Genomic DNA, 13,192 nt, shown 5'->3' on the forward strand with positions numbered 1-13,192 from the left:
TTTATTTTAAAAAAATTTTCCCATCACCGTTTATCCCCCCATCCCCTCTTCCACCTCCACCAGTATCCATCTTCCTTCATAAGCACTAACAGCAATTTTAAATGGTATTTTACAATATAAATTTAAGATTTCTCATCACTGACACTGACCACAGAAATTTATGCTGTGCTTTTGTTTTCCTAGCATGTCTACGTGCCTGACAGGAGGTCAATGCCAGCTGGCCTGACTTTACAGTCTGTTAGTCCCCAGAGCCTCCAAGGCAAAACAGTGAGTACAATATCTTTATTTGTGTGCTGGTTTTATTTATGTGCTGCATGTGGTGATAGCACATATCTGATGTAGCTTTTAAGTTTGAATTTTCAGAGCAGTGCCTCCCAGAGAAAAACCATTACCGTTTTTGTGGAAGAGAATGCTCATTGGAAGAATTTGGAATCATGTAGTCATTTCAGAGTCTTACTGGATAACTCTCCCTAAATGTGTGACTGCCTGAATATAAGATTGTATTTTCAAGTTTTATTGTATAGCCTGGGTGGGTTTCCGTACTTCATTGGATGTTAATTCCCTCATCTCTAACACAGAAGTTGGAGTAGTTCATTAGTGGCACACATTCAGCCAGCAGCCGTGTGTAGTCAAACTACAAGCCCAATAAGAAGTTTCTCCTGTGGATTTTTAGATAGGCTACTTCAGAACGGAGTAGAAACTAATTTACATATTTATGAAGAGAAAGAGAGACTATGAAAGCACTTACCATTATCATTTTATTGTCCATGTTATGTTCACATTGAGGAGTTGTATTGTCAGGACACTATTCTTCAAATGAAAGAGAAAAGGTGGCTTTTCATCACTTCATTTTAATGGCATTCTTTTATCAGGAGAACTGTGCTTTAATATCAGTAGGTAGTTTTGCTTTCTGTGAAGATGTACTATACAGTTGTTCTTTGTTTATAATTCTCTTCCTGAAGTAATCAGAACGAATTCATCTTACATGTATTTTGCAAACATTCGTTGTTTTTTTTATCTTTTACAAGCTTAGTTATAAAGGAAGATTTCCTGACTTTAAACTTCTTGTGTTTTATTTATTCAAGGTTAAAAACATTGCTTGACTAAAACAAAACTGTTGGATGTTGGGATTTTAAAATATGAAATTGTAAATCTATCAAATAGACATTAATCATAAGATAAGGCTAAATATAATACTACAAAATTTTCTCTTCTGCCTTGCTCCCTCTAGTGGATGTTTAGGGTAAAATGTATTTCCCACCTACTTTTGAGGGAGCCGGATGTGCCTCTTTTTATTTTGCCTCAAAATTCAAATATCTTGCAAATTTATTGGAATATTTCATCCTTTTGTGAAATTGTCACTTTCTCTTTAACTCCGTAAACAACAAACCAGAGTTTCAAGATTTCTTCCTTTGGTGTTTCTGTCAAATCGGACTCTGGGTCTTAGAGTACATCCCTTACCCCACCTGTGTTCTGCCTAGCCAGACCTCAAAGGCTTGATCGAAAGACACGGACCACCCACAGCCATGAGGTCACGAGATAGCAGTTTCAAAGCAGCTATTTTATCTAAAGAATCTAGTAATAACTGGTTTATTTATTTCTGGCATTTCTCTCACCTAAAGGCCCAAGTTTTTAATGTAATTTTAAATAAATTTTTAAATTATTTCTGTCCCTTAAAAAGAAATTATATAGGGAGTAAAAAAAAGGAGAGAAAGAGCAACAGCAAATGAGATGTGTGCTGTAAGCAAAACAAATCACTCTCAGGAATGCTTTCAGCCTGGGGGTTTTCAGAGCATACTGTGGCCCTCGTGCGAGGAGAGCCTCCTTCTGGCCCAGCTGTAGTTTTTAATCATAACAAAGTTCAGGGAAACACCAAATATTATTTTATGGCCTATTAACACTGCCAACATTCATACTTGACTGCATTTCTAACAAAGAAAAATGTATCGGATTGGCCTGTTATGGAATTGTATCTACCTGGGAAATTTTCTTCCACTTAGGGATCATAGTAACCAATCAGGAGCCAAATGGTTCTCTACTTTCCCAGAAGGTGGAAGGAGATTTGAGTACCCATGAAAACTATCTATGTGTATCAATTTTTCTTTTTTTCCTTGAAAAGTCAAACCTGATCTTTTGGTCATATAAGATATCCTATCAAAGCACTAACAATGGCATTTAAAAATATAACTGGGAAACAGTCAACAGATCCCAGGTACTCTAAAGTTAATGATGTAAAGAGATCATCCAAGTTTTATGTGAATTTTAATTCTTTTTATTTACCTTCTGTTCTGTAAAATAGAGTGTTGGACATGCCAATATTACTCTGTTGGTGTAAAAGTCTTAGGTGTCATTTTTAAACAACTTATAAAAATATTTTTTAATAATCTTTTAATACCTCTTCTATACAGATCTTTGTAATGTTTTTTGACATTATGCTTTTTTATACTTAACATTTAAATTTCTTTCATGAGTTCTGAGAAAATTGCCTTAATATACTGTCGTTTTGCTGTATCTTTTAAAGTAACACTGTTCCTTCTGTTTCTCTAGATATCTATGCATTTATGTAGGATCTATCATCATAGTGCCTAGGCACTATGTTTGATGTCAACCGTAAGAGGAAACTTGCCAAGAAATCTTGGTTTAATGTCTGTCACTTAAGACAACAATTAATTTGTTTTCCACTGTTTGGATTCTTAAATTGTACTCCTTCAGCCAGAGGAGCTTACGCTGCTGCTAATAAAGCTGAGACGGCAGCAAGCTGAACTGAGTAGTATCCGGGAGCATACGTTAGCACAGCTCATGCAGCTAAAACTTGAGGCCCACAGCCCAAAGGTCAGCTATGAAGACAGTTGTCTGTGTCGTCTGCCATTGTCACTTATTTTGAGCCACTCATATCAGTTTGATCGGTGTCATTAGTGTTGAGCATGAGCCCATGTATCATTGCAATGACGGCATTAGGCTCTCCTATTGACCCTTTGAGAATTCGCTTATTTTTTTATACATTACTAAGGAAGATGCGGGTAGGATGCATTTCTTCTTAGCCTCCTACCCACACACTTACCTGCCAGCTTTTGGTTGTGAGCAAGGAAATGCATACAGACTTCAAATAGTGTTGTCATTTACCAAATACTGTAACTTTCACATCTGGTAAAACAGATACTGAAAAGTCTTACTCTTTTCTGTAAAGTAGTAAGTTGAAAATTGATTATAGTTTTAATTCTACTACCTATTATTAAATGTCAAAGATTAACTTTAAGTTATTTCTTTTGTTCTTGATTAAAAGGAATGAACACATGTAAACATTTCTCAAAGGGTTTAATAGCTTCTACTTATTTGAGAAACATCCAAAGAAGCAGTGCTCTATTGCAGAAAAGAATGAACCGGCCAGGCTTCTACCATTGTGTCTGCTAAACCATTTGAAAGATTTTTCGGCTCAGTATTGCAGCTTGTATGCATGTCTACTTAATTTCCAAAAAAACTAAGTGTAACTGGATAATGATTTAATATGTCATCTACCATGTACAGGGGAGCATGTGTGTCCAAGTTATTGTGTCTTGTGATTTGATAGGTTGTGGTTAAACGACCTGCTTTTCTTATTTCAAAATTGACCTGTTCATGAATTCTGCACCTTCTCTCTCTATTCCTTTGTTTCTTGATTGATGCCTACTAGAATGAAATTCTTTCACATCATCTTCAAAGGAACACCATATATTTGGATCATCAGGTGGGATTTGTAGAATTTTCTTTCATATAATACCTAATAGAACTCCTTAAATGTAGTGTAATTTTTCAGGTTGATCAGATATTTCTGTCATTTTGAGTTAACAGCATGACTTTTACAAGTGACAGAATAAGAAATCCCTAACTGGGTAAATTCAGGAATACCATAATAGACAGAAAGACAGTTGTAGAGGTAAAAAAAAAAGGGGGGGGGGATACAAATTCTGGGTCACCAGAAATTGAGAGCCTGAATTCTCTAGACTTCCTTCTCATCCCAAGAGAACTCCTCCTTGTTGAGGTGGATCTCAGCTTGTTCCTTAAAGACATGGACACCAAGCTGTGAGTGCCTGTTGGAAGGCCAGGAGGACAGGTGCAGTACTCCCTGTATTCCCAAGGGGGAGTTGAAAGATGGGTGAAATGTGTCGCAAAGATAATTTTTCAGTGCGCATCCTTCTTCCTTGTCTGTTATCTCCACCCAGTGTTTGGTCTTTGCTCAGCTCACAGAGTCAGTTTTACTCAGTGGTGGCAACGAGTGTGACTGGTTATGGTGACGATTCAAACGTGTGAGTGGCAGTTCATGAATTAGGCCTGCCACTTCCATATTTTAGTTTTTATGAAAATTCTCTATTATTTCATTTTAATTTAATGAAAATTTTTGATATGTTCTTAGAAGTTCTTCAGTGAATACATTTTGAGCTTGTTTTAAAATGTTCAAACTTGAATATTTTATCATGAAACAGGTTACTGTGGAAAATAATGATACTTATATTTGCCTGTTTGAAACAAAATAATGTACTGCTTTAAATTATTTTTCTAATTTAAAGAGGGATTTTACATTAGGATAGCCCTTTAAAAGATGTTAAATCATTTTTCTTTTAATTAAAATACATATGTTGGTTAATATAAAATTTATTTATTTTTCCAAAAAATGATTTATCCAGCTAGACTACTTTAGAAATCATTTCATGAATCAAAATTCATATCTCCACTCCAGAGACTGGCGCTATTGAACTTGAACTACAGTGTGTAGTTGGAAAGCAGTCTAATAAAGCGGATCTTCTCTCAAAGTTCCACAGTGCCAGAAAAATACTAAGATACATGGGAAATAACTTTCTTAAAAACTCCTTTGTCTAAAAAGCTAGAGAAGGTTCTGGAAAACAATGGGGTGTTACAAAAATTAGGTTTAGAAAATGATAAAAATTGAATCTGAAGTTCTCTAGAATCTCTGGGGGTAAACCTGGTAATTTGCTATAATTTATTATTCACCCCAATAATCAAAAGTGGAATTAGAAAAACATAGAACTCAAGAATATCTTACGAAAAGACAGGTAAATATATCGAAAATACCACTATTTGCTGAGATCCTTCTCCTCAACTGTCTTTCCCAGGTCAACCTCTGTTCCTTCCCTTTACCTCAGTGGCCCAGACCACGTCTGAGGCTTGTATTCCCAGCATTCTCTCTGAGCACACTCTGCGGGGCCTTTCCTGGTATACCATGCTTTTGGCCCTACAGGTGGCTTCTAAGAATCCCAACTTTTTTTGAGCCTCTCGATCCTCTCAACATGTCAGCAGAGATTTCCCAATAATTCACCTTTTTCTTATATTAGATCCTGAAATAAAGTTGTAATATGTTAACTCTTAAATAATGTGATAATATGAAGAATTACAGACTTTGACTGCTAACTTGCTTTGAAATAAGACTATTTCTGACGGGAAAATATAAAGGTATGGTGGGAGCTTTGCCCAGAAACGCAGACTTTTCTAAATGTATATATATCCTTAAGGTTTCCTAAAGAAAATCTCTCTTTAAATAAATAAAAAATTCTTAGAGTTTCAAATAACTGCTACTTTTGCAGCATCCTATATTTCATATCAGTAGTAAGGTTGCTAAGTTATATAAAAAGAATTCTTGATAATTTTGAAATTTAATGATAAGTTTTTATTCAGCTCAAACATTTCCAGCTTTTAATCTTGTTACTGCCAGAAACCTATTTTCCATTACCAGGTCTGTTGATTTTATAGGCATTATTGGTTGCCTGGGTTTAAATTAATTCATCAATTTTATTTAAGTACAAATTGGAAATAGATTTTAAAATCGTAAAGTCAAAGGCAAAGGCTCTGGTCCCATTTTAATACTATTTATCATACCAAATGAACTTGTACTAATTGATACTCACTTTCAACAGTTATCCTGCTTGCCCTAATAAATCATTGGAATAACCTAAGGCCAACGAAATGTAGTCTCCTCCTGCCCTTTGGCAGATGCCACCATCATCAAAAGAAGAATTTTAATTGATTTAAATTATCTTAATCCCTATCACTATTCATGAAAAATAAAACCAAGGGGTAGTCTCTGAGTTGCTTCACAAGTAAATTCATTTCTGATATTACTAGAATACTTACAATAAAAAATGAAAATACCTTATCTGAAATTCTGAAGATTTACTTATTATACAGTCAATCCAAAAATCTTGACTTCTCATACCTGGAATTTGAGCGATATAATTTGGTTTCTAATTATCACCATTATGAAGACAAGTTTTGTCCTGAAGTGCTTTTGCAAATAACAAAACTGTGGTAGAATATTCTTCAGCATTTTTCTTTTCATTTTGGAGTATACTATCACAGTTTGTTTATGATTTTATAGGTCAGTAGATTAGTCAAAGCTACATTTATTGAGATTAGTATAGGTTTATTTGTCATCTTTTATGAATTTTAAGAAGACATAGTTCCAAAGTATCCTAACTGTATCCTCATCTAGGTTCTTATTTTTAAAATGAATAAGTACATCATATATCAGTAACTCATTTTCTTCTCATTCAACTTAGTTATCACTAAATATTATAGGAACTTTTGGTTACAGTTTAAGTGAAACTTGCAAACTTTATCCTAAAGTATATCTGTGAAATGGATTTAACTTTTATTAGTTTTGTTCCTTGTTCATTTCCCTGCCTAGCAGAATACAGAAGGGATGGCAGCTCTGAGTGAGGTTTTGTGGTGGCCCTGCACTTCCAGGACGCTGGAAATCAGCTCAGGATTATCAGCCCTTACCGTGGTATCTCCTCTGGAAAAGAACGTTGTAATTCCTTGAAAGTGAGGGGAAAGAGAATATCATGGTAAATTTTCTTCTCAGAATAGGGCAGACTGAGCCTGAGTTTTAGAACTATAGGGCCCTGCTGAACAAGAATTTGATGATTAGGAGTCCCCAATGTTTCTGTGGAGTTAAATGTAAATCATTTGTGACTGAAGTAATGGTTTCCATAGAAGCTTATTGTAGTCAACCATCTGATGTTCAGATGTAAGATACAGAAAGGGCATACTGGTTGTTTGGGTTCCTGTACCCTTACAGGTTAGTAAACTTTTTTTTTTCCTTTATTGATTTGTAGAGAAAGAGGAAGGGAGAGAGAGAGATAGAAACATCAATGAGAGAGAACATCAATTGGCCGCCTCCTGCATGTCCCCCACTGGGGATCAGGACCACAACCTGGGCATGTGCCCTGACCAGGAATTGAACCGGCGACCTCTTCTTGGTGCATGGGTCACACTCAACCACTGAGCCACACCAGCCTGGCAGTAAACGTTTTTAATAGTACCCCTGTTGGTTAGATTCCCAGTCCACGCCATAAAATACGGTATTGAGTATACCTAAAAAACCATACAAACAGTGTCATATACCCTAACCAAAGTCCAGTTCTTGGCTCCTGTAGCCAGGACCCCGACTGGTTGGACTGACCAAGGGAATGAAGTTGCGGTTTTAGAAACTTGACCAGGAGCTAAAGAGAGGACCTAGGCAAGTCCTCTCCATGGATGAAGACTTGGAATAAAAGCTGGAGCTTTCCCGGTCATTCATGGAGGGAGGATTAATCGGAACAAGGAAATGAGAACACGCCCCATCCCTTCATCTGTTTTCCTCCTATTTTAGCTTTTTCCTCCTCATTTGCTTTTTCTTTCCGACTTCCCCCTATTAGTGATTGAAGAGCAGTTATGTGGGAATTTAGGTGGTGTTCCCTTTTTCTTCCTAAAACCTTCCTGCCTGTTTCCATGTTAGGCAGTGATAACAGAAAATAAGATGCTAAGTATGCAGGTAGGGACAGACAGAAGATCAAGAGGCTTGGAGCCTTGCTTCACAAGCCTTTTGTAAGCATGCTGCCCCCTTGTGGGTAAACTAAATATACACCTCTCCCCACCCCTGCCTTTATAGTTACACTAGTGTGCTTTCACAAATTGCCCTTAAAAGTATGATATTATGTCTTTACCCCTCTCCCTTCAAGAGTCAGTATTGTTCGTTGCATCAGAAACCTCTGCATGAGAATGGGAAAGAAGGGACATACCTCAGTCAGCCACACTTAGGTTGGGGATTGCCCGTGCCCAATGTTCTCAAAAGTTCTTTGGGGAAAAAATACGCCTCTGCTGCCATTGTTTGCTTCTACTCAGTTGGAACTATCTCCCCCAAGCTAGAACATACTTAAGTCATTTCTGAATATAGCATCAATGTACTATTATGTTAACCTAAAAATAAAAAGCCAAAGTGAGAAAAAAACAAGCATTTCTTTGATATAAAAAAGAATTGCAATCCGGGGACATAGATTCAGGCAGAATCCAAAATTATGCCTCAGTTATGGGGTAAAGGCAAGGGGTTTTATCAGAAAGGAAAGGAAATAATTACATGAATAGAAGGAAGGAATTTCCTAGAGGTGCTAATAAACTAAATTATTCTTTAGCAACACATAGTGTTGCAGCTTCTAAAGAATGTCCTTAATTTTCAGCCCTTCTAGTCAGGATGTCTGCCTTCCTATTAGCTTCATAAACAGTTGTTTGGAAGACAATGCTGGTTTGGCCCAGTTCAAAGGTTATTTTGCCCAATTCAAACATTCCAAAGGCTCAAGGGAATTCTTCTGGGATGACAGCTCCAATTCCATTTTGAAATGACTCAGTTTATATCTGCTTTCTCAATTCTTACCATAGTCGACTAAAAGAAACATACAGTATAAGCATTCCTGTGGTGGTCTTTGTTATATGAAAATGTTTAAGGTTCGAAAGAGTAGCTAAATCCTCCTCTCTTGTTTTAGCAGTACATGTTTTTATCAAATACTTGTGGGGAGGATAAGAAAATCACTTTTGTTTAATAGTAACTTCTAAAACATCTTAAAGAGTAAGCTAAACCTTCTAATTGGCAAAAATTTTTGTGATGAGATTTTTAAATAAATATTAATACTTTATTAACTGTATACTATAAAACTAGTAACTTGTGAAAGCAGTCCGATATTCTATCATTGATTGCTGTGGACGTTCCTCATCAGTATGCTTTTTACATCCTTTCAAGAAACCACAGTGAGAAAACTCTATACACAGGAACTCGGACCACTTTTAAACATACTATGCCAAGGAAAATGCAAAAAGGAACAGTTAACCGGGTGTATGTAATTGGTACTGAAACCATTCGAGGTAAAAATCCAAGAGAACTTTTTTGCATTTTGTTCTTTGTGTTCCTGAAAGACAGCCTCCCTATAAGGGAAGAAATGCTAACAAGATGATTGAAAAGATTCTTGATGGCTTTCATTGTTCATGTCAATTCAGCAGCTTCATGCTACTGAGCTATTAAGCAAGATCCCGTTTTCTCTAATATTTCAAGGGGTCCTGGAGTTTCTATTTTTAAGGATGATTGAGAGTTACAAGTGGTAATGTTTCTAAGCAAAATAGAATAGGCATTTGGAAAAAGAAAACTAGGAGCTTGGAAGTATGTTATTTAACACTTGCTGACCCAAGCTAGTTACATATTATAGAATGTCTATTTTCTTAAGCCTTGCTATTAAGAGTGATATTTTCTCTCTTTCCCTCACACCTTATTCCTCTATTTTTCTTTTTCTGTCTCCCCCTTCTCCTGCATATTGGATCATAGAAGTAGTGGAGAGAGGAGGAGATGACACCCAGAAAATTCTTAAGTTGAATATGACATTGTCATGGCAGAACTAAGAAGACAATGGATAGATCAGAATTTAGATGTGGAAAGACAGTGCATATGTATCAGTACTCTGATCTCTTGGCCCATCCAATGCTTACATGGCATTATCATGGTTCTCCTGCTTCTTACCAGTAATTCATCTGTCCCTTTTTGCTATTTTCACCCATCTCAACTAATAGCAGAAGTTCCATGTTTCTTGGTGTTCTCTCATCTGAGCATTCATCTACTCAATCATTTTAGTAGTGGTCTCTCTCTTGTTTTTCACCTCTAGCCCCTAGGTTTCTCCCAGAAAGCAGAACCTGTGATGTGGGCTTCCTTGATGTAGGCTCGTTTGCAGAAAGTTTACTTTGGGGAGTGTACCAAGGTACGGGGAGTAAAGAGAGTGATCAAGGAAGGAGAAAATATATTATCAGCTACAATATGCAATTTGAGCTTCATCTGACTGATTCTTGTTGACAAATGAATAGAAACGCTGCAGAATTACCCACCCGAACAATAGAAAAGGGGAGCATTTGTACTTGCTTTCATCCTCCACTGATCAAGGGTTTCCCCTTAAGATTAACTTGCCAGCACATTGGCATTACTCGTGCATGAGCACCCAGTGGGACCTCATGCACAAAAGATGTCTGAAATACATCTCTCTCTCTCTCTCTGAAGTTTCAGTTATATATTTGTAGTTGCTTATGGAGATTTCCAGTAGATAGTTCTGCCTTCAGTGCATCCCCAACATGTATAAAATTAAGGTTGTTATCTTAACCCTCAGTTCCCTTACCAAAAAGTAAAAGCAAAAATGGTTCAGCCCAGCCAATGTGTCTCAGTGGTTGAGTATCGACCCATGCACCAAGAGGTTGCTGGTTCAATTCCCGGTCACGGCATATGCCCAGGTTGTGGACCAAATCCCCAGTGGGGGGCGTGCAGAGACAGCCAATCAATGTTCTCTCTCATCAATGTTTCTATCTCTCTCTCCCTCTCCCTTTAAAATCAATAAAGAAAAAAAAATATATTTTTTTAATGGTTCAAAAGCCCTGGCCAGTCTGGCACAGTGGTTAGAGCAACGGCCTGTGGACCAGAGAGTCCCAGGTTTGGTTCCCGCTAAGGGCACGCACCTCAGTTGCAGTTTGTCCCTGGCCCCGGTTGGGGTCATGTGGGTGACATCCATTGATGTGTCTCTCACGTTGATGTTTCTCTATCTTTCTTTTTCCCTTTCTCCTTCCCACTGTATCTGAAGATAAGTGCAAAAAATGCTCTTCACGTCCGCCACTCTAAGGGTGAAGATTATTATACAAATTTATAAAAATGGCAGCATTAAGTCAGACAGCTTCATGGCGTTACATTACGTTCTTCTAATATTTCATCTGCTCAACACCAGCAGATAGTAGAGTTAAAAATACCTTGAAACTGGAGTTTAAAAATACATTAAAAAGTTTACTGACAGTGGGAAAATCATTGGATCCTATAGCACTCTCTGAATGGTTTATTTTAGCTTATCTGCATGCAGGACAATACATGACCCATAACACTTTATATGCACTGAGGGCTCATTACTATTTAGTCACCAAATTTTGGCAGTGCAAAACCCCCTGCTACATGTCCTTCGTCTAACTCAGGAAATTTCAGAAACTTTCTCTTCCCTACAAAATAGGTCTCTTTTTCGTTGGTCATTCCAGCCTTTGCTCCATCACCATCCCCCAATCTGTGAAACATTTCTTCCCCTATAAACCCTTTTCTCCAGCCTGCAACTCCCTCTTTCTCAAGTACTTCAAAAGCACACCCATGCACCTGTCTAGTACCTGTCCATCCTAAGAGCTTAAATGTCACATTATAGTTTTCAAAGCACTGTCGTGTACAGTATCCCACTTGGCTTCTCATCCATAGCCTCATGTGACCTTTAACCCTGTTCTGTTTTAATGACTTTATCCCCATTCATTCTGGTTTTTGTTTTTAATACATATAGTATTTTTTTAGCTATTGATGTTAGGGAGAGGGAGAGGTAGAAACATTGATGAGAGAGAACATCACTTGGCCGCCTCCTACATGTCCCTCACTGGAGATTAGGCCCACAGCCTGGGCATGTGCCCAGACTGGGAATCAAACCAGCAACCTCTTGGTGCATGGGTCGATGCTCAACCACTGAGCCACACCTGCCGGGCATTCATTCTGTTTTAATGACTTGCCTGAAATCACAAAGCTGGCACGAATACCTTGTATTAATGAATCTTAATGTTTTAAAATCAATTTTGACTTTTTTAATGGAGTTTTTTTTAGAGTAGTTCTGTTTCAGGTTGCTGACTTTTGTTACCTAATGACTATCAGCTCCTGGTTATTTTCCTTTCTAACAAGATCAGAATTTTTCTACTCCTCCTAAAATGCATAATAGTTCTATTTTGCTTTTTTTTTTTCCCCCCCCAAAAAAGTTATTCAGCAAAGATTTATGGAGCTCAGTGTAGGGCAGCGTGTTAGTATTCACAAAGTAAAGATTCTTAAATGATTTTTAAAGCCCAGGAAGGAAATAAAGTTGAGCATAAATGCCAAATACGTTTCTAGGCTTGACCTAAGGGTATGATTATGTTTTCAACTACATACATAAGCCAATAAATCTTTGAATTAATGACAGGAATTCTGCTATCAGTACCAATTGTAACTCAGTAATAATACAGTTGCTATTAAGAAAGCCCAGAGGCTGGCCGGCATGGCTCAGTGAATTGAGTGTCTTCCCAGGAATGAGAGGTTGTGGTTTGATTCCGGTCAGGGTACCTGCCTAGGTTGTGGGCTCAATCCCCAGTAGGGGGCAGCCGATAGATGTTTCTTTCTCATTGCTGTTTCTTCTCCTCCCTCCCCTCCTTTCTCTCAAGAAAATCAATAAAAACGTATTTAAGAAAAAGAAAACCCAGTTATTTAAATCTAAGAGATGTTTTAATTTTTATTTAAAGCTCAGATATATTTTAGACTAGATAACCATGGCCAGAATAGGTATCTTCTTTTTTTTTCAGTAACAGAGATGTAAGATTTCCACTTTGGAATCTTTTGTCCCTTTATTTTTTGTTTTGTTTTGTTTTGTTTTTTTGGTATGTGCCCCTCGTGGGAACCGAACCCGGGACTCTCTGGTCCACAGGCCGACACTCCAGCTGCTGAGCCAAACCGGCCAGGGCTCTTTTGTCCCTTTAAAATGATATTGTTAAAACACGTAGAAAGGAGAAGAAAATATGACCATTTCAAACATTATACTCACGATAAAGCATTTTTACAAAATGGATTTTGAGTTCTTTTAATATTTCTGGTTGCCTGTGAATGCCAGGAATAAAGATGGTGGCATCAGATAATAATATATTACTTGAAGTTAAAGGAACAGTAGTTAAGAACCCTTAAACAAGACAAATAGATTAAGCCACTAAAGTAAAACTCAGATCTGTCAAATTTATCCCATAGCCAAAAGGATTTTAATTAAAAAAAAAAAAATACTTAAAAGACCTTTAGTTCTTTTTTTTTTTTTAATGGTGAAACTCACTGTAA

At 37.2% G+C, this 13,192-nt stretch overlaps 1 protein-coding gene across 7 annotated transcripts in view; it reads left to right on the forward strand.

Annotated features, from left to right (window-relative positions):
• PLEKHA5 (pleckstrin homology domain containing A5) overlaps positions 1-13,192 on the forward strand; it is a 220,876-nt gene that overhangs the window by 158,826 nt on the left and 48,858 nt on the right. For 6 of the 7 annotated variants that reach the window (XM_036252690.1, XM_036252684.1, XM_036252689.1 and 3 more), the window contains one exon: positions 184-267. In XM_036252690.1, coding sequence (XP_036108583.1) covers positions 184-267 — 84 coding nt within the window. Of the gene's footprint in view, positions 1-183; positions 268-2,712; positions 2,833-3,670; positions 3,725-13,192 lie in introns of all 7 variants that reach the window. The other variant, XM_036252694.1, reaches the window with a different exon arrangement.

Source organism: Molossus molossus, unplaced genomic scaffold, assembly GCF_014108415.1.
Source record: "Molossus molossus isolate mMolMol1 unplaced genomic scaffold, mMolMol1.p scaffold_m16_p_10, whole genome shotgun sequence".
NCBI classification, from domain to species: domain Eukaryota; kingdom Metazoa; phylum Chordata; class Mammalia; order Chiroptera; family Molossidae; genus Molossus; species Molossus molossus.